This window comes from Macrobrachium rosenbergii, chromosome 50, assembly GCF_040412425.1.
Source record: "Macrobrachium rosenbergii isolate ZJJX-2024 chromosome 50, ASM4041242v1, whole genome shotgun sequence".
Lineage (NCBI taxonomy): Eukaryota > Metazoa > Arthropoda > Malacostraca > Decapoda > Palaemonidae > Macrobrachium > Macrobrachium rosenbergii.
This window is the reverse complement of record NC_089790.1, coordinates 37,206,707-37,227,333: the sequence shown is the minus strand read 5'-3', so window position 1 is coordinate 37,227,333 and position 20,627 is coordinate 37,206,707. Positions and strand designations below refer to the sequence as shown.

Here is a 20,627-nt window from a genome sequence, read left to right as displayed (position 1 = left end):
AGCAATAGGCGTATAGTTTTTATTTTTGCAGTTAAATTCCTTTTGCTGCTGCTTTCTTCAGTAACTTTTCGCTCCTCCATGTCTAGGAAAATTGCCTGAGTGGTTTGGCTCAGTTAAAAGAATATACCATATGTCTTTTGCTCTGTTTATTTGCTTGTTGAAAAGTTCCTATTTCCTAAATACCAATGAAACAAATTTTACACTGACCAAAGTTCAATACTTAATAATCAGGTAAATATAGACTCAACATTTCTTTTACAATTATACCTACCCTACACCTGATTTTTTTTTTTTTGAGAGGGGGAGAGGGAGAAAATATTGGTTAATGAATGACATCCTTGGAAAAAAAAATCACATTTCTAGCCTTCTGGGTACTGCAATGATAGTCTAGAGATTTAGTCAACAAACCAATAAAAATGTACTTTTTCATGTATTTCTGTAATTTCATGTTCTCCTTATGTGGGATTCGGTGTCGTCAAAAAAGGTGTTTTTTACAATTTTCTAGTTAGTGCCAGAGGAGCCCAGAAACACCTTCTGGAGACAAAATCTCACAAATATTCCATAATTGATAAAAAACGACAATTGTCAACCAGGGCCTCCTTTACTCCTACCGGGACTAGTTAAGTACCTTACAGAATCAGCTGAGCGAAGTTTCGCAAACCATCTACTGGGATGCCTCTGGAACCATTATGAATGGTATGAGTCATCTCTGTTGGCGATAGTGAACCTGAAATGTTGAAAGATACGGAGAACCAGTGAAAGCGTAACCTCTAACAAAAATTCCATCTCTAAAGGTGAAAGGTGGACAGCAGTTACTTAATTACTGGAGACAATGTTTTAATGTACCAAAGACACTTTGTTCTATGTACTGTAAGTCTTATTTTCGGGCAGACATTCTCCCATGTAACCAGTAGGACAGCAGAACATTCAGAAGTGCATTAGCAACATAAATCATGCAACAGTTTCATTGCAAATGAAACTAGTGCAAAGGGGGACTGTATTTCTTTGACAAAAAGCGGCATAATAGTTCGCCTGACACACCTAGTGAGTGGTGAAGTTTGATGGATATTTCATGCCAAATTTATCAGTCGCTTTATGTAAACAGTATAATGAAATGACTAATTACAAATCTTTTTAAAAATTCAGTATAATAATTATTTTAGTGGGTCTAACGTAATAGTAAAACACAGGATTAACGATAAAAGTGGCATTACCTTTAATAGTTATTTTCTTTTATGGCAAATTCGGTAAAAATAAAATAAAGTTGGTTAGTTGCAACCTCTACCACTAGCTAGATAAGCACGCTGGCTTATAGAAATACAAAAGCTAGGCAGATGTTGAAAGAAATTACAACTGTAAAGATTAGCTCAATCCAACGAACAATCATTTAAAGCCCAAACAATCATAGGGGATCCCCTTTGCAGAAACTATTAGATTCAACATATCACTGACTGGGGACAACCTGAGTAAGTTATTAACTGTAATTTGTGTTTGGGCAGAGGTTGTTCTTAATAATAAAGCTGAGACCTGGGATGAGGAAGAATCATCCTATTAATTAATGGAGTGGAACACCATCTTCAGTGTCTGAACCTCAGTAATCCTGCAATGACCACAGAAATTAGAAAGGCATTTTTCTAGAATAGCTTACTAGATGGTTCTTCAGAGAATAGGTCCCTATATAAGAAACTGATATTTTACCACTGTCCAGGATACTGCTCTGTTACAAGCATCAGGCTTTATAATGGCCTTTTAAGATATCAGTAAAGCAATACCAAAAGCTTACTCCAGCAGGCTGGTTGAAGGTGCTCAAGAAGTTCTGATGATTTGAACCCCTGGTTCTTAAACTGTGCTAAAAAATGCTATGCCTGAAGAATACATTTTTGTCAGATATCCACGGGGAAAAGTCACCATCTCATGAAAGCTGTAAAGTTGTTCCACTGAGGTCCATAGTGATTACTGGAGGACAGCCTCACTGACATGATAATCTCTGAAGCTACAGCCTTCAGGGGCTGTCTGCTGTTAAAAATGTAATTCATAAAGTATGAATATGAAGATGCTAGAGGGCATGTCTTTTGCTGAGTTTCGGTCAGAGAAGCTACTGTCTAAGTTGGAACCTATAATTGATTCTCTATGAGAATAACAATCAAGGTTTGCGCTGGCCAACACGAAGTCACCAAGTAGGTGGCACTTCTGGAGCCCTTTGACTTGTACTGAATCTTGAGAATTATTAGACCTTGGAAGACAAATAAATGGCATTCCATCTATTCTGTTTCCGTGTGAATGTGTCTATCCCCAATATAGGAGAAGGGTAGATAATACAGGTGACTACCTTTTCTTAAACAGGTCCCTCCAACAGATGATCCATTTCAAGACACCTTCTTGATCTGAGAATAGTCTGCTCCAAGAGCTTGTGTGCATTACAACACACCTCTGATGTAAAAAAACTGATGGAAAAATACCCTAGCCCACTCCAACATTTTTGAGATAATTTGCTACACTCACCCATAGATCATGAAAACTGTCAACCTGGCGAAGCCTTCTCGTCTGTGACAATTTACACCTTGAATGTTAAATTATTACAGTGAAACTGGTTATGAAAACCCATCTTTAGACAAGCTGCTTCAGGAAGTTTGTGACAGTCTTTGGAGGTTTGGCTTGCATCAGCCTAACCTTCCAATTTCAATGAAGTGTGGGAAACCCCATGCAAGAGAAGCAAAAGTTACGTTGATTAGTGATGGAGGGCAAGGGCAACATATGATCACTATTATGTGAACTGCCTTATGATATCAATGGCTTCCCTTTTATTTTGTGACGAAGAAAGAAGATTGAGTTACTTCTGCAAGGGTTGGAGGTTGACAGCATTAAATTGCTTGCTTGCATTAGGATGGCCTTGCCACACTGTCCATGATGGATGTAAAATGCAATTGGCCCAGGAACTATTTCTATTATCTCTATGATTTTTTATACTAAGAATTGCTGGTTCTGCAAGGTACACTTCTAACCTTACTCTAAGTAAGAGCTGAAAAAAATATGTATGCCTATGGTTAACCCTAAGTAGATGGTGCATAAGAGGGACTAGTTTGAGACTAAATAATGCCTTATTTTGTCTTTGTGAAGCGCTAAACCAAACACTGTGCCATTTAGCCACCACGCGATGGCTTGAAGCATGCATGAAACAGCTTGTGCTAACTAAAAACTACCATATCTAGACAGAAGTACAGCAAAATTTATTTCAGCATTCGTCTCAGCTGTTCTGAGAAACAATAGACCCCCATGGAGGAAATGTTGAAAATTTTAATATACTGTATTAGTCAACAGAAATTGGGAGAAGGCAACGGTGAAAGTGACTTCAGAAAATAAATACAAAATAAAGAATGTCTTGGGCCATGCACAGTGCTGTAGTCCCTTGGCACATACCAGCAGAGTTCAGAATACTGCTCTGTTGTATTAGGTACTCCCTAGGGTGGTTTTTGTTACGGACCACCCAGGTTGATGTCATCATTTTCAATCTATGTCAGAGATTTGTCTCCAAAAGGCATTTCATGAACCAAGTTCCAACCGTAAACAGGCTGCCTGCCTGTATAAAACGTGAGTACTGTATACTATATATTTGTTTAAAACAGTACACATACATATATTGTGTTTCCTCTACGCCTGGAGTGGTTTCAATAGTAAGTGTTACTTTTCCTTTTCATTTAGTAATTCACTGAGGTTGCTAGCCCGTGGCTATCCCCACTATACGAGTATATGCGGTTTTCTAACACACACACACACACACACACATATATATATATATATATATATATATATATATATATATATATATATATATATATATATATACACACATATATATAGACAGACAGATAGATAGATAGATAGATATATAAATGTACATATATATGCATGTTTGTATAAATGAACATACAGTATTCAGGCTCACATGCAGAAACACTGTCCATGCATTCTGCATACAGTTGATATTTCTGTCAGATAATCAATAGGTCCAAATTACAAAATATTGTCAAACATAGCTAAAATTATATAAATGTCAAATAATATACTGTATTTAAAAAGTTACTTCCCTTTTTCATCACTTAAGGAATTTCCTAAATTTACAGTTCTTCTGAATTTTTGTGAATAATTTAAGTGTCCTTATCACTAAGTAATTTTGGCACCCTGTTCCTTTGTAAAAGAAAGCTTTCCTGTATACGTCATTCCAGAATTAGATTCTTGGTCATAATCTTGGGAGGTAAGGTGGTATTGGTCTTTATAGACTACTGCTGGATGCAGTATCTCAGGCATAATAGTTCCACGAGCTGAAATCTTTGCCTCTGAAGAAAATTGCTTCCACGCTATTACACTAATATCTGTCAGGGCTCTGAGGAGTATCAAAAAAACTCTTCAAATAAGGAGCCTCAGGTGTTAGCACAGGTTCTGTTTTATCTGTGTTGGATGATGATGAGATTTCAGCTGCATTATCTGTGCTTGAGACAGGATGCTGGAAATTAGTTGTTGATTTTATTTTTTTGCTTAAGCTCGTCGATAATGAAATATGGAAACCTTGAGTATCTTCTTGATCAACCATTGCCATCCAATTCTTCGGTAAGGGTAAACTCTCCTGAGTGCTAGATGGAGACTGTTGATACTGAAAACATATGTTGACAGCTCCTTTACTGTCTGCCATTTCCAGTTTCTCTGGAATTTGGCGCTTTCTTAACCTTGTCCTTACTGGTGTTTTTTCATTGCAAGAGAGCTCTGAGTTATCCTTGGAAGGGGTTTGAGGACTGTGCGAAGAATCACTAAAAATTCCTTTCCTTTTCTCTGAGGTCGATGATGTATTAGTGGCTAGATTTGTGTCTGAAGAGGAGTCTTGGAAACTGAATGTAGATTTTCTCTCTTTTTCTAATTTATAAAATACCAAACTCTGCAAACCGTGCTTATCATGTTGACTACCTGCTGAGTTTGGGTCCCATGATTCATGTAACGGTAAACTCTCTTGGCTGCAGGATGTCCCAGAGAGACACTCTTGCTCCTGGAGAGTTAACTTCAGTGTCTCTCGTTTGGTGACATTCAGATGCCGTTTTTCTGAAGTTTGGTGCTTTTCTGATTTGGTCTTTTCAGAAGAATCCCCTCCATTAGAAGAGGATTTTGAATCAACTTGGAGGCATTTTTGAGGTCTCTGGATAACATCAGAAGTACTTTTTGACGTTTTAAGTGGCGTGTGAAGTGATCCTGGTCTAGCTGGAAGTTTTCGTTTCCTACCTGAGAGAGGTGATGTAAAATTTGTCATGCACTGGTTGGCCTGTGACTGGAAATTTTGCAAATCAGGTGTAAGCTTCTTTATCTTTTGTAAGCTAGACTGTTTCAGTGCTTTAGTTGTCTCTTCATTTTTAGGAGTTGGGTCTTTATCTGTATTTGAGCAAACTGATGATGATCCAGCAGATGTGTGGTTTAAACTGGTAAGGGGATGTCTTGCCTTTTCTCTTGATGGAGATATATATCTGTAAAAATAGAACGGAATTTTTTTAATGATAGAATGTTCAGGGGTTGAGTTGTAAATCATTCAGTAATAATCTAAGATTCTAATCATAGGTGTGTTAAAAGATACTCTTATTATCTTTATTATCAAGTGAAAGGATTCTGCTACATCAAAATATCTAATTTTTTTTAACTAGCCTTTTTTTTCATATATACCCATTACTTTACAGTAGCCGTATCTGTGACAGTATTATCTCCAGACATATCCCAGAAAAGGAAATTTTCCTTTCCACCTTTCTGAGTATGTATCCGGTTCCTAAGTGCCTCTGGTTTTGAAAACTGGTCAACCAGCTATAAACCCAAGAGAGATCCAAAGGGAAATCAACCTGCAAAGAGAGACAAGTTATAGGAAAAATGATAAATCAATAAACAAATATGAGGGAATAGAACATACAACCGATTCGACTGAATTTAGGAAACTTCAGCAGAAAGCAGGAATGAATTTGCTACCCACTGAAGCATTTGGAGATCAGAGGAGTCCACAACTGAACTAGGCAAACTGTTCCACATTTTATCTGTAGCCAAAATAAATCCCCTAGCAATATGAGTAGTATGAAACCTGAAACTAGAAAACAACACATTGTTTGCAGCAGCAGCCAGCCCCGTGTTGTCAGCAAAACAGCTAGGTCAGGTAAAGAAGAGTGCAAAGGATTGTAGTACATTTTATGCAACAAACATAATGTACTCGCTTTACATCTGTGCCACAAGTCAACATTAAAAGTTGGCAAAGTAGATTTCTCTGATGATACAACTCTATCCAAGAGTTTGATGAGAGCCTCCAGCCAAAGACCACACTAGTAAACAATACTCAAAACAAGGAAGAAGAGAAAAAGTTAAAACACATGTGTAATAGCTTCATCACAAAAAATTCGAAAATATTTCTGTAAGATATCAAAAGTTATACTTAAAATCTTAAGTGTCACTGACATTGAAAACTGTACCATTTAACTGTAAATCAGGATGCAAAGAAAAGTGTTCTGGGTTGACTGACTATCATACTTTGAGTTTTAGAAGGGTCAAGCTTCATGCCTCAAAGCCTACTCCACTCATGAATACATGCCAAATCTCTTTTCAAGGATTCTGCAACCACAGACCTAATCAAACAAATTAAAATGGTTCCTTACATTATTTTTTTAAGTGATGGAGTTATGCTTTTTTGTTTCATTGATTAGAGCATGCTTTGATTATTATTATTATTATTATTATTATTATTATTATTATTATTATTATTATTATTATTCAGAACATGAACCTATTCCTATGGTACAAGCCCACATGAGCCACTAACTTGAAATTCAAGCTTCCAAAGAATATGGTGTTCATTTGAAAGAAGTAACAGAAAGAAGAGATAAGTTATTAGGAAAGAAAAATAATTTAACAAAGTAATAAATATATAGATAAAAATATAAGCAAATTATTAAAATACAAGGAGAATTGTTGTACGGCAGTAATGCAGTGCATCTTCGCTTGAACTTTTAAAGTTCCAATTGCACAACACCCTCAGGGAGACTGTCCTACAGTCCAACTGTGTAAGGAGTACAGGGCCTCTGGAGCTGAGAAGTTCGACAGCGAGGCACATTTACTGCATGTTGGTGCTAAAGTTCGGCAAATCTGGTTGCTTTCGTCAGGAAAAGAGGATCAGGGCTCAAATGCGCATGTGTAATATTTCTGTTGAAATACAACTTCGGAAAAATTGATAGACAAGGGACCATCTGTCGATGGCCCAAGTCATAATTGATAATGTGGTTAAACTAAGTGTAATTGTACTTGTATGTGTACTACAAATCAGCCAAACCTGTCATTGTTAATCAAATGGATAAAAATTTCCTTGCATAAATTATTTTCAAAGCAATTGCATCATGCTTCCTCGTTCCATTGACATGCTAAAATTTATGGTTAAAGGAAGTGCAGCTTTATTAGCCTGCCACCTCCATACCCCACAAGTTTAAGACATTGCTGTTTACTCCATGATGTACCAATAATTCAACGAATCTCACTTGGACTTAAAATGCCCAGAATAACAATAATCCACACCCCACCTCCCGGAACCTCAATACAATTCAGGCATTGTCTTCTTTGGGCATAAAATATACCCTTCTGCGTCTACCTCAAGCCTCTCTCAACCGCCTGTCAAGAATGGACACCCACCAAAGAAACCAGTATGTGGAGACTGTAAAATGACAGGGCACCCCACTGAACAGTGCCGCTTGAAGACTGAGAATCAGCCAGAAACTCCCTCTAAGTCCCCAAATGGGACAACGCCCCAATGAGCCATGTCTGGCTCTTGGATGAAAAGCAAAGGGCCTGCTCCCTCCACTGAGACAGTGCCAAGCAAGGACTACAGTAAGAACTATTGCACCAGTTGTGAGGTTTATGGGCACTCCGCCCTATGGGCAAATGACCTAATAGAACAGCTACACCCGCCATTGCTTTGGCAGTTACAAATCCAAAATCCTTAGGCCCTCCAGCTGAGGGTCCCATATCTGTGGCACCTCCTCGAGATAACTACCCAGCACGCCAGGTCACTGTATTCGATGACATTGGCGCGCAAATCTCCCCCATAAGGGAAGGTCAGGTCCCCTATGGGGCCACCATTGACAGGCATCAACTTATCACAATAGAGAGAATGAATCACATGAAGATGATTCTCCCCACTGACAAACTGAGGGTCACAAGACCCCACAGATCTAAAATCTGCACTCTTGCAGTAGTTGCTTACCTTCCTGGAGGTTATGACCTCCTCCTGCGACAGGATTTCCAGTCCCCTAGTAATTCAGGAAAATTCAGGGGTCCTAACCCCTCCAAAACTCAAGCAAGCACTAAGAGTCCTCAAGGACCCATCTTAAACCCGCTACCAGTGCTGCTTGAGTGCCCTGAGCAGTGCCAAGCTCTGTCCACTTATAGTGACGAGCCTCTACCAAATTCAGTTTTAGTGCCAGGCCCTGCGCCAGTGCCAGTGTCAAGGCACACCCTGAATCTCCCATTTGGAGATCCCAAATTGCCAGCAGTTCCCTGTCGAATGCACTGTAGTGGGCCTCCGGCGGCTTTAACTTGCGGCTAAAGCAAGAGGGCGGGGGGAACCGTCTACTATCTGCTCCAGCAGTGCTCGGCAGGTGACATTGTTGGCGTCGGTGGTAAGTCTCAGGGGGGCGGTGGGGTCTTGATATGTTAAGGTGGTGGCTTTGGCGAGGGCTGCCTTTTGCTGCAGGGCTTCCCAAGTCAGTGCTTACGGCTTCCCCTTCAGTACTCTGGTTAGGGGATACGTGATGAGGGCGAGGGCGTATGTCTGGAACTCCGCAGGGATTTGAAACGTTTTGGTAGAAACCTTCACTGACTATGCTGAGGAACTCCTGCAGGGATTTGATGGTTTTTGGGACTGGAAACTCCTTCACTGCACTCACCTTGGAGGCCATGGGGCAGACCTCATGTCCCAGGAAGTCTACCTTCTCCACTCCGAAGGTACATTTGTCGAATCTGACTACCAAACCGTTCTCCTGAAGGCGTTTCAGCACAGCCCGGACGTGACCCAGGTGCTCCTCTGGGGACCTGGAGAAGATCAGGATGTCGTCCACGTACCAGACGCAAAAAGGTAGGTCCCCCAAGATGTTGTCCATAGGGCATTGGAATGTGCCCCTGGCACGTTCCTGAGGCTGAAGGTGGAGTAGAAGGTATACATCCCAAATGGCATGATGATGGCTGTCTTCGGAACGTTGTTGGGATGTACTGGTACCTGAAAATAGGACTTGAGCAAATCCATTTTTGTGAATATCTTGGCCCCGTGCAGGACACCTGTTAGGTCCTGCATGTTTGGTTGGGAATAGTGGTCTGGTGTTGTCATTAGGTTCAGTCGACGATAGTCCCCACAGGGCCTCCAGGAACTGTCTGGTTTCTTCACCATGTGGAGGGGGGACGCCCATGGACTCGATGCCTTTTTGCAGATACCCATCCTTTCCTTCTCGGTGAATGCTCTGTTTAGTATCTTGGAGTTTCTTGGGTGGCAGGCGGCAGAACTTGGCATATGTTGGTGGGCCTGTGGTGGTGATGTGGTGATGGGTGCCGGCTTGGCCTGGGTACCTGGCACCTGATGCAGTTCTGGCTTGAAGACATCTGGGAATTCGTGGAGGAGGGTGCTGTATTTGTTCGATGAGATGAAGCATACGGCGGGCATTCCCGGTCCGGTGGAGAGCGGTCAGGAGTAGCAGGTTCCGGTATCCAGCAGGTGTTTTCGGCCGACATCTACCAGCAGTCCATGATGTGCAAGGACATCAGCGCCCAGTAAAGGAAACTTGACATCCGTGATGACGAAGGGCCATTCATATTTATGGCCCAGGATGGATATTCTGTGGGTCTTAGTTCCGTAGCAGCGGATGGGGATTCCATTTGTGGCTACTAGTGTGGCTGCGGTGCCGGACGTGCCTGATGGCGGAAATACAGACTGCATAGCCCCGGTGCCTACCAGCATCCATCGTCTTGGTATGGCATCGTGGATGAAGAAGCCTACTGGCTGGGGTTCCTTAAGGTTTGCTGCCATTGCTGTTATGGGTGGCTGCCTTTCTAGCTTTTTGTGGAAGAACAGGGGGCTCTGCAATTTCTGGCGTCCTTTCCGAACCTCCGATGGAAGTAACACCAGCCTGGATTTGTCTCGTCTTCTGCTGCCGTGGTGGCGCCTTCTTCCTGTATACTGTGTTCGTTGTCCCCCACTTTGGATTCTTCTGCTACCAGGCTGCAGGTATTGCGGCGTGCTTGGAAAACTTGGTGGCCTCGTGGAGTTTGTGTGTGACATTCACCAATTCGTCTATTGAGAGGGCGTCTGCTTCCATGATTTATGTCCTCCTGCAGAAGGCTTCAAAGGAATATTTCCTGTGACAAGCTAATCTCTCTCCTCCGTCCGCCTGAGTCGACACCCGGCAGCATCAGGAGACCTCGTAGTTCGTCCCAGGCATCCCTGGGTGATGTATCCCCCAGGGGCTGGTTCATCAGGTCGAGGGCGCATTGGGCTCTCCCAGGGACAGGCATGGAGTATGTGTTGATGAGTTTCTCTCATAGGTCTCTGTACTTGACTTTGCCCAGCTGTGAGTCCAACCATGGGGTGATTTTGTTGAAGACCTCCTCCAGCAGCGTTGTCATGGTGACATCCGCTTTGGTTTCCTCGTCTGTGATATTTTCTACCTGGAAATGGACACCTGCCCGCAGGAACCAGGATGCGGTATTTTGCCTTGAGAATGGTTGGAGTTTTATTGCCTGACTTATTGCTGCCTTTGAAGGCGAGAGGGGGATGCAGAGGATCTGTGTGTCCTTGGAACGACTTTCTACCTCAGTGTCTGACATTTTGCCTCTCGCAAAAACGCGAAATAAGCACCGTATTTAGTCCGTTAATGGTGTTTGGGGCTCGTCAGAAGTCAAAACTATACGCCGTGTGGTTCCATTGATGACTTCTGAAAACGGTCGACGTGAATCGTAAATGGCAGGGCCAAACCGTTTGAGAATGCCAGAATGTACCTGAAGGAGGTACGCCGTAATTAGTCCATTAGTGGCGTGGGTGTTCTCTGAGGAAGGAGCTTTCAGAGGTCTAGACTTTGTCACCGTCTGGTTCTGTTAAAGGCTCTCTGAAGGTAAAGCGGCCGTAGTGAGTCCATTAATGGTGAAGCCAAAACCGCTGTGTTTACCATCGCTCCTCGGGTCACCAGTTGTGAGGTCAGAGAGACAGAACTGGTACTGACTGATTTATTTACCTGGACAAAGGTATACACAGCAACGTGCAGACGGAAACGCAGTGCCCGACCTTCGATTGCCGTGACCCACTTGCTGAGTGAGAGCAAATCTGTGTTTGTTAACAGTCAATCAAATAGCAATAATAAGAGACATAATATACCTAAAGTGATAAAATATATATTGGCGAAAAGGCCAGGAAATTCTACCTACAAATATATACATGAGATTCTCGCTGCGTTGATAGATGCGATACATGATTGTGATTAATGGGAAAAGAAAACATCTGACATCTTTACAATATATATACATTATACATAATCATATACATATATGATTATATGTTGATTATTTCTTTCATACATATACGTATATACATTTATGTATATACATATGCATATATACATATATGTACATATATATAGATATAGATATACATACATATACATATATACACATGTATGTAATGCACACGTATATAGTACATTTACACACACACACACACTATATATATATATATATATATATATATATATATATATATATATATATATATATATATATATATTTATATATATATATATATATATATATATATATATATATATATATATACAATATGTATATATATACACATATATACAGACCCACACATACACACAGAATATACAATTCTGGCTGAAGGCCAAGCACTAGGACCTATGAGGTCATTCAGTGCTTACAGGAAAATTGAGAGGAAAAGGTTATAAAGGTGTAACAGGAGGAAAACCTTGCAGTTGCACACTGAAACAATTATTAGAAGAGGGTGGAAAGTAAGGTGGAAGAAAGAATATGCATGGATGTAAGAGGAATGAAGGGTTGGAGCTAGGGGCCGAAAGGACACTGCAAAGAACCTTTATCACTTATAAATTCTCCTTCAGTGATAATTCTCCATTGGGATATTCCCAAGGTAGCGTGAATTGGATATTAAGCGACATTTGTAGCTTCATGTATATATATATATATATATATATATATATATATATATATATATATATATATATATATATATATATATATATATATATATATATATATATATATATATATATTATTATATACATATATATATATATATATATATATATATATATATACTATATATATATATATATATATATATATATATATATATATATATATATATATATATATATACATACGTATATATTTTATATGTATAAATACATTACCTATGGATGGCTTGTGTTGATACTACCTCATGAAAATGTAGTTTGCCAATTGTGATGAAGTTTTTGTGAGACATTTTTTTGAAGTGTTTTATGTATTAAGTGTTATGCAGGCAGGGTATACTTATAATTTCCGTGGAGTCTATGTTTTATTAACTTGTGTATGACTGTATGATTTTGGTCTTGTAAGGAAACCTAACGTAGGGTACAAAAAAAAAAACAAAAAGAAACCATCTTGAGCACAAACCTCACTAATTGTTCAGCACAGTATAAGAATGCCATGATGTCAACTGAAGATTTCTCATGATACCATCTTAATTCATTAACCATCTAAATACATTATGAAACAAACTGAGCTTCAGTTCACAGCATTTCACTCGGATAATCGGTAAATTACTAGGCCTATATTTATGAAATATTTGTTACCTTGCTGAAGGGCTGGAACTTCCTGACGAAAAGACAGTTTCCACACACATTTTCAATGATATCATGTCCGAGCTTAGCTCTGCCAAACCATCATCTTTGTCATCCGGAGAAGTATTGGCCATTTCTCCTGGAGCATGAGACATGCCTTCTGTGTAAGGCTCAAGAGCTTTGGCATTGCTGGCTGTATCGTTTCTTGATGCATTCAGTGTCAGAGAGTTTGGATCACTGTCAGGTGTTTTAGATACAGAGTTGATGCCTGCAGTAGTTGATGGAGCAGATGATACCGTGGATTCAGTTGAAGGTTGTGCAAATTTACGAAATTTAGATAGCAGTTCATCTAAGGGGTCCTTTTCCAGGTCATGTGACAATAGGAGAGCAACAACTGCTTCACAGCGTTTTCTTTCTTCTTCGTCATCAAGGATGGACCATTTAGGAGGAAGGCGGCACTTTCTAATGTATTTAAAAACCTAAAGATTTTTTTATAGAAAGAGTGGCGGCTTAGTTCAGTGTATTTCAATATCCTACTTTCTAGTAATGGCAGCATTTGGCATTTTAGATTAAAATAACTATCTCACGAAAACCTTTAGTAAGCTGAAAAATGTTGTTGCAAATTAATATCTACACTATAAGACAAGGAAAACTTATTAACTTACACGATTAGCTCTATCAACAACTGTCTCAGGGATACCAGCTAGCTCAGCAACTGCTGCAGCATAACTCTTTTTGGCACGGCCCTCTGTTACTAAATACAAAGGCACCACCCTTCCTTCTTCCTCCACAGCATCTAAAACCTAAAAAAAAAAAAAAAATTTTTATTTTAGCACAGTGGTGATGAAACTAAGGAAATTCTGCAGTAGTAGTAGTAGTAGTAGTAGTAGTAGTAGTAGTAGTAGTAGTAGTAGTAGTAGTAGTAATGACCATCACTGTCTGTTATATGATATAGTTGGTAGGTTTGGAGTACCGGGAAAGAGTGAGAATGGAAAATCTTAGTGATGTGTTAAGGAAGGAGTTTGATTGCTGGAAATAACATGATTTAAAACATAAGCAAGAATGTCCATAAGTGTACGCCAGAAAGAGCAAATGAGGGCAAAACAGCTTTTTAGATCATGTTACAATAAAACAGATGAAAGAGTAACTCCATAGGTGCAATGGTAAAAAGTGTAGGGAGGAATATTCATAATCATTACTTGGTGAAAGCATACTTGAAAACAATAAAATTTCAGTAGGAGAGGAAGAGTTGAATTTGGTTAAAATTATCATTATTGAGATCAGTGAATTTCATAAAGAAATAAAATTAGCACAGAAATGAGTACTTATAATGAGGGCTAGAATTACAGATATTTGAGGAGAGCCCATGTACAGTAGGAGCCGAGTGGTGGGAGAGTTAAATGAAGGCTTTACTGAGGAGAATGAGTATTTTAAGTGCAGGTTTGAGCTGAGGAGACAAAAAAATGTCATACAGAAATTAGGAGTGGTGGAAAGTTAAACGAAGCCTTTAGAGAGAATGAGCAATTTTATTGGGAGTGTTGTTGAGGAGACAAAAAAATGAAGAAAGAAATTAATGGGACTTGCAAAAAAAAAAAAAAAAAAAGAGTGAGAGGTACAAAAGGCAGATGATTTGAGCCAGTTGTGAGAGAGGCTTCTCCAAGTAAAAACTAATCAGAACCATCTAAGATCAACTGAGTCAGCTCAGATTGCCAAACCTCGCAATATTGTCAATAGAGCATGAAATTATTACGTTATCAGTTGGACTTTGATGATGTTATTAGCGAATTCACTTCTAGCAAAGCTCGTAGGGTTCCGTTGTAAATCTGCTGTGTTGTTTTTGTTTTAGTTTATGAAATAAAACAAATGACTGAGATGTTAAGGCTTAAAATGTGCGTTTAATTTTCACTACTTTAGTACTTTTTAGCACGGGATGGGGCGGCACTTTCAGAGTCCGCCCCGAGCGCCACAAACGCTAGTTAAACCACTGAATCTTGGACTGGTGGAGAATTTTCAAAGGCTGTGGAATGTAGATGAATGAAAGGAAGGAGTTAATGATGAGTGTTGAAAGGTTCATGCAAATATGAAAATGTTGTTGAAACTACTGAAGGTGTAAGAAAAATATTAATAAGGCTTAAGACAGGAAAGGTGCCAAAATTCATATGATCATAAAGGGGGAAGTAATTTGCTGGCTAACAGGTGTGTGTATATTGGCAAAGGAAAAGTTACTAAGAAATCAAAAGGTGCAAAGAAAGCAACAGTCAGGCTTTATAGGAAAAGAAAAGTGTGAATTTTGCAGAGAAAGATTGTGTATGGGTAACATGTTGAACGTAAAACAGCTATGTGCAGAGTCAGAGAATAAAGGAAAAGTCTATGTAGCTTATCAAAGATAATGAAAACTTATGATACAAATAACATAAATAAATGTGTAGTGCTGATGTATCGTGTAGGTGGTAATTTTTTAAGAATAACAAAGTTTCATGAAAGTGAAGCTTGAGTAAGGGTGCAGAGAGGGAAGAGTGACTGATCTGGTATAAAATGGATGAATAGTTGTGGAATATGTCTCCAAACCAGTTTAATGTTATGTGGATATGATATTGAGAGACGGGAAAAGTAGAGGACATAAGTGTTAATTTGTGGGTGAGAGAGAACGATGTGACTAAGTATGAAATAATTAATGCTCACAGATTATGTCAAATTAACTGGTGATAGTCGAGAGAAGCTAGTGACATTTAACTGAATACTGAGGAGGCAGCTGAGAGCAAATGTTAAAAGGAGGTTAATGCAGTCCCTGTGGGATGACCCTGACCTATTGGTTTAGAAAGTTATTTTATCTATGTTTACCTGTGAAATGTCACATAAGCCATTTGTGCATTGTAAACATCTAAAATAATCTATATAATCTATAAACCCTAATGGTCATTTTAAAACTTAGCTGTGTAACACCACAAATCCTACCAAGCAGTGCACAGCCTCCTTGTACTGTAGATGGTCATACACCTGCAGAAGGTGCGTTGAGACAAAGACGTGTGGAGGTGCAGAGTAAGGGTTAAGTTTCTCTCGAGAAGGTGGTGAGGAGTATCTAGGAATGGTCCTCTGGCACAGATAATCCAGACAAGCTGTCAAAAGGGCAGCACCGTCATTCTCGTAGGTGGCGGCACCAAACTCATCGATGATTATCAGGGAATCTCTCGTGGCTCTGTCCAAGACATTGCTCATCTGGGAAGGAAGAATAACGATTTTTAGTTATGTCATAATATTTACCAAATTCTACACCATTATTGATATTGTGAGGCCAAAGAAGACAGAACTGGGTACTGATTGATTTATTACCTGGGCATAAAGTATACATAGCAACACGCGAACAGAAACGTGGTGCCCAACCCCAGGTCTCCGTGACCCGCACGCTGAGTGAGAGCAATTTGTGTTTGTTAACAGTCAATCAAATAACAAATACAAGAGACATAATGTACATACAGTGATAATATATATATTGGCGAAAAGGCCAGGAAATTCTATATACAAATATATACATGAGATTCTTGCTGCATTGTTAGATGTGATACATGATCGCAATTAATGGGTAAAGAAGACGTCTTTACAAGTACTCCCTCCCCAAGACAATTACTATGAAATAATGATTGGAAGATCTGTTGAATGTAATCACAGTATCTTCTTGGGAGCAGGAGCTGACCCCGAGTTCTTGATATCTGTGGTTGTGGGGCAGTTTCGACTGCTGAGTTGTCCAGCGGTTGTGCCGGGCGGATGACATCCTTAGTGTGGCCCTTGGGACGTCCTCGGCCTTGTTTCAGGGTGCCGATCTCTTCATCCGAGGTCTTGTTTTGTGGAGGAATTCTGGGACATCTGCCGGTTTCCTCCCGGGTTCTGCTGTCCATTAGGAAGGCTGGCTTTAACCTATCGATAGATATCCAGTCTCCCCGCCCATGGATGTTGATGAGGTAGGCCTTGGATGTTCCACTGATGTCTCGGTATGGTCCTCTGTATGGTCTGGTCAAGGGTGGGCGGTGGGCGTTGTTCCTCATGAAGACGTGTGTACAGGTTTTCAGGCCTTCTGGGCTGAAGTTATGGGTCTTGTCCACGAAAGTCTTCCGGCAGGACGTGAACTTCTTTGTCTTGGAAGGAGTGTACCTGGGTCGTCCAGCTCTGTAGGGAAGAATTCTCCAAGTATGGCCAATGCTTCACCGTAGACTTTTTCTGCGGGAGATTCCTCACTGTTTGCCCTTGGTGCGATGTGGAGACCCAGCAGGACCCAGGGCAGCTGCGCCTTCCAATTCTCGTCAGTATAACATGCCATCAGAGCTGCTTTCAATGAACGGTAGGTCCTTTCCACCATACAGTCGGCTGCAGGGTTGTATGCTGTCGTACTGTGGAGTGTTGTCCCCATCAGGCGTGCCAGTGAGACCCAGAGTTCTGACAAGAATGCCGGGCCCCTGTCTGTAGTTATATCGTCCGGCACACCGAAACGGCTTATCCAACTTGATACTTGGATAAGCGCAGGTGCTTGTTGATGCTTCTACCATTGGGGTTGCTTCCAGCCATCTTGTGGAATGGTCTATGACTGTCAGGGGGTATCTGGCACCCCCTGATTGCAGCAGAAGACCTACGACATCTACGTGGATGTGCCCGAAACACCGCTGTGGTTGAGGGAAGTCTCCGATGCCTGATTCCATGTGCCTTGTGATCTTACTTGTCTGGCATGGTATGCAGTTCTTCACCCATTCTCGTACGTCCTTCCTGATCCCGTGACACACGAATTTCTCTGTCATCAGGCGCATTGTTGTTCGTCCTGATGGATGGGACAGCCCATGGATGATGTCAAACGTCTGCTTTCTTCATGACCCAGGTATCTGGGGGTGTGGGCGGCCTGTGCTGGTGTCACAGAGAAGTGTCGATCTGGATTCGCTTATTGGCACATCTTCCCACTCCAGTGCGGTAAGCTACTGTTTCCGAGTCTGTGGCCTGTTCCTTCACCAGGTCTTCGTAGTCTACGGCCAGGTGGACTGAATTTATTTCAATCTTTGATAGGGCATTGGCTACCGTGTTTGTCTTGCCAGGGACGTAACTGATGGTGTATCTGAATTTGGAGATAGCAACCAGGTTCGTTGTCTTGCCGACCATGCGTCTCCCGCCTTCGTGAACACATGTACCAATGGCTTGTGGTCTATCAGGATGGTGAATGGGCTGCCGTCCAAGAAGTACTTGAAGTGCTGCATGGCTTGGTAGATTGCCAGCAGTTCCCTGTCGAATGCACTGTAGCAGGTCTCCAGCAGCTTTAACTTGCGGCTAAAAAAGGTAAGTGGGCAGGGGGAACCGTCTACTATCTGCTCCAGCATGGCTCCACAAGCGACATTGCTGGCATCGGTAGTAAGTCTCAGGGGGGGCGGTGGGGTCTTGATATGTTAAGGTGGTGGCCTTGGCAAGGACTGCCTTCGTCTGTTCGAATGGCTTTTGCTGCGGGACTTCCCAAGTCAGTGCTTTTGGCTTCCTCATCAGCACTCCGGTTAGGGGATACATGATGAGGGCGGTATCCGGCACGAATCGTCGGTAGTAGTTAACCCTGCCGAGGAACTCCTGCAGGAACTTGATCTTTTTTGGTGTTGGAAAATCCTTCACTGCATCCACTTTGGAGGCAATGGGGTGGACACATGTTGGAGAGACCTCATGTTCCAGGAAGTCTACCTTCTCCACTCTGAAGGTATATTTGTTGAATCTGACAACAACCAGTTCTCCTGAAGGTGTTTCAGCACAGCCCGGACGTGACCCAGGTGCTCCTCTGGGGACCTGGAGAAGATCAGGATTCATCCACGTAGCAGACGCAGAAAGATAGGTCCCCCAAGATGTTGTCCATTAGGCGTTGGAATGTGGCCCCAGCATTCCTGAGGCCGAAGGTGGAGTAGGAGAAGGTATATGTCCAGAATGGCGTGATGATGGCTGTCTTCGGAATGTCGTTGGGATGTACTGGCACCTGAAAATAGGATTTGAGCAAATCCATTTTTGTGAATATCTTGGCCCCGTGCAGGGCTCCTGTTAAGTCACAGGCCTGTGGTGGTGATGTGGTGATGGATGCTGTGCTTGGCCTGGGTACCTGGCACCTGATGCAGTCTTGGCTCGAAGACATCTGGGAATTCTTGTAGGAGGGTGCTGTATTTGTTTGATGAGATGGAGCATACGGCGGGCATTCCTGGTCCGGCAGAGAGCGGTTGGGACCAGCAGGTTCCAGTATCCAGCAGGTGTTTTCGGCCAACGTCTATCAGCAGTCCGTGATGTGCAAGAAATTGGCGCCTGGTAAGGAAAACTTGACATCTGCAATGATGAAGGGTCATATTTATGGCCCAGGATGGATATTCTGTGGGTCCGAGTTCCGTAGCAGTGGATGGGACTTCCATTTACAGCCGATAGTGCGGCTGTGGCACTGGACATGCAGTCACAGTCCTTCCCCGACGGCGGAAATACTGACTGCATAGCTCCCGGTGTCTATCAGCATCCGTCATCCCAATATGGTGTCGTGGATGAAGAATCCTACTGGCTGGAATTTTCTAAGGTTTGTGGCCACTGCTGCTATGGATGGCTGCCTTCCTAGTTTTTTGTGAAAGAACAGGGGGCTCTGCAATTCTTGGCATCCTTTTCGAACCTCTGATGGAAGTAACACCAGGCTGGATTTGTCCTCGTCTTCTGAGTTGAAGCCCGGCAGCGTCAGGAGACCTCGTAGTTCGTCCCAGGCATCCCTGGGTGATGCGTCCCCCAGGGGCTGGTTCATCAGGTCAAGGGCACGTTGGGCTCTCTCTGGGATGGGCATGGGTCATGTGTCATGAGTTGAGTTTCTTTCGTAGGTCTTCGTACTTGACTTAGCCCGGCTGTGAGGCCATGGGGTGATTCTGTTGAAGACCACCTCCGGCAGCCTTGTCTTGGTGACGTCCGCTTTGGTTTCCTTGTCCACACGGAAATGGATGCCTGCCCGCAGGAACCAAGATGCTGTATTTTGCCGCGAGAACGGTGGCAGTTTCATCGCCTGGGTTATTTCTGCCTTCGAAGGCGAGAGGGGGATGCAGAAGATCTGTGTATCCTTGGAATGGCTTTCTACCTCAGTGTCTGATATTTTGACTCACACGAAAACGTGAAATATGCGCCGTATTTAGTCCGTTAATGGTGTTTGGGGCTCGTCAGAAGTCAAAACTATATGCCATGTGGTTCCGTTAATGACTTCTAAATACGGTCGACATGAATTGTAAATTGCAGGGCCAAACCGTTCAAGAACGCCAGAATGTACCTGAAGAAGGTATGCTGTAATTAGTCTGTTAGTGGCGTGGGTGTTCTACAAGGAAGGAGCTTTCAGAGGTCTAGACTTTGTCGCTGTATGGTTCCGTTAAAGGCTCTCTGAAGGTGAAGTGGCCGTAGTGAGTCCATTAATGGCGAAGCCAAAACCGCTGTGTTTACCGTCGCTCCTTGGGTCACCAGTTGTGAGGTCAAAGAAGACAGAACTGGGTACTGATTGATTTATTACCTGGGCATAAGGTATACATAGCAGCGTGCACACGGAAATGTGGTGCCCAACCCCAGGTCTCTGTGAACCGCACGCTGAATGAGAGCAATTTGTGTTTGTTAACAGTTAATCAAATAATAATAAGACATAATGTACATACAGTGATAAAATATATATTGGCGAAAAGGCCAGGAAATTCTACATACAAATATATACATGAGATTCTTGCTGCGCTG

The 20,627-nt window shown here is 41.8% G+C and overlaps 2 protein-coding genes across 2 annotated transcripts in view; both read right to left on the bottom strand.

Moving 5' to 3' along the window:
- Positions 1-4,363: 4,363 nt before the first annotated feature.
- On the bottom strand, positions 4,364-8,146 carry LOC136832852 (dentin sialophosphoprotein-like). Its single transcript, XM_067094514.1, has 3 exons — positions 8,051-8,146; positions 5,705-5,832; positions 4,364-5,504 (listed from the first exon to the last, which is right to left on the bottom strand). Exons 1-3 carry the CDS (start codon positions 8,144-8,146, stop codon positions 4,364-4,366), a joined length of 1,365 nt encoding a protein of 454 aa, XP_066950615.1.
- Positions 4,901-20,627, bottom strand: part of LOC136832840 (mutS protein homolog 5-like) — a 99,382-nt gene continuing 83,655 nt past the window's right edge. Inside the window, exons 20-23 of the mRNA XM_067094495.1 lie at positions 15,849-16,109; positions 13,559-13,696; positions 12,906-13,372; positions 4,901-5,504 (exon numbers count right to left, since the gene is read on the bottom strand). The gene's annotated coding sequence lies outside the window, so the exon portion shown is untranslated. The remainder of the gene's footprint in view (positions 5,505-12,905; positions 13,373-13,558; positions 13,697-15,848; positions 16,110-20,627) is intronic.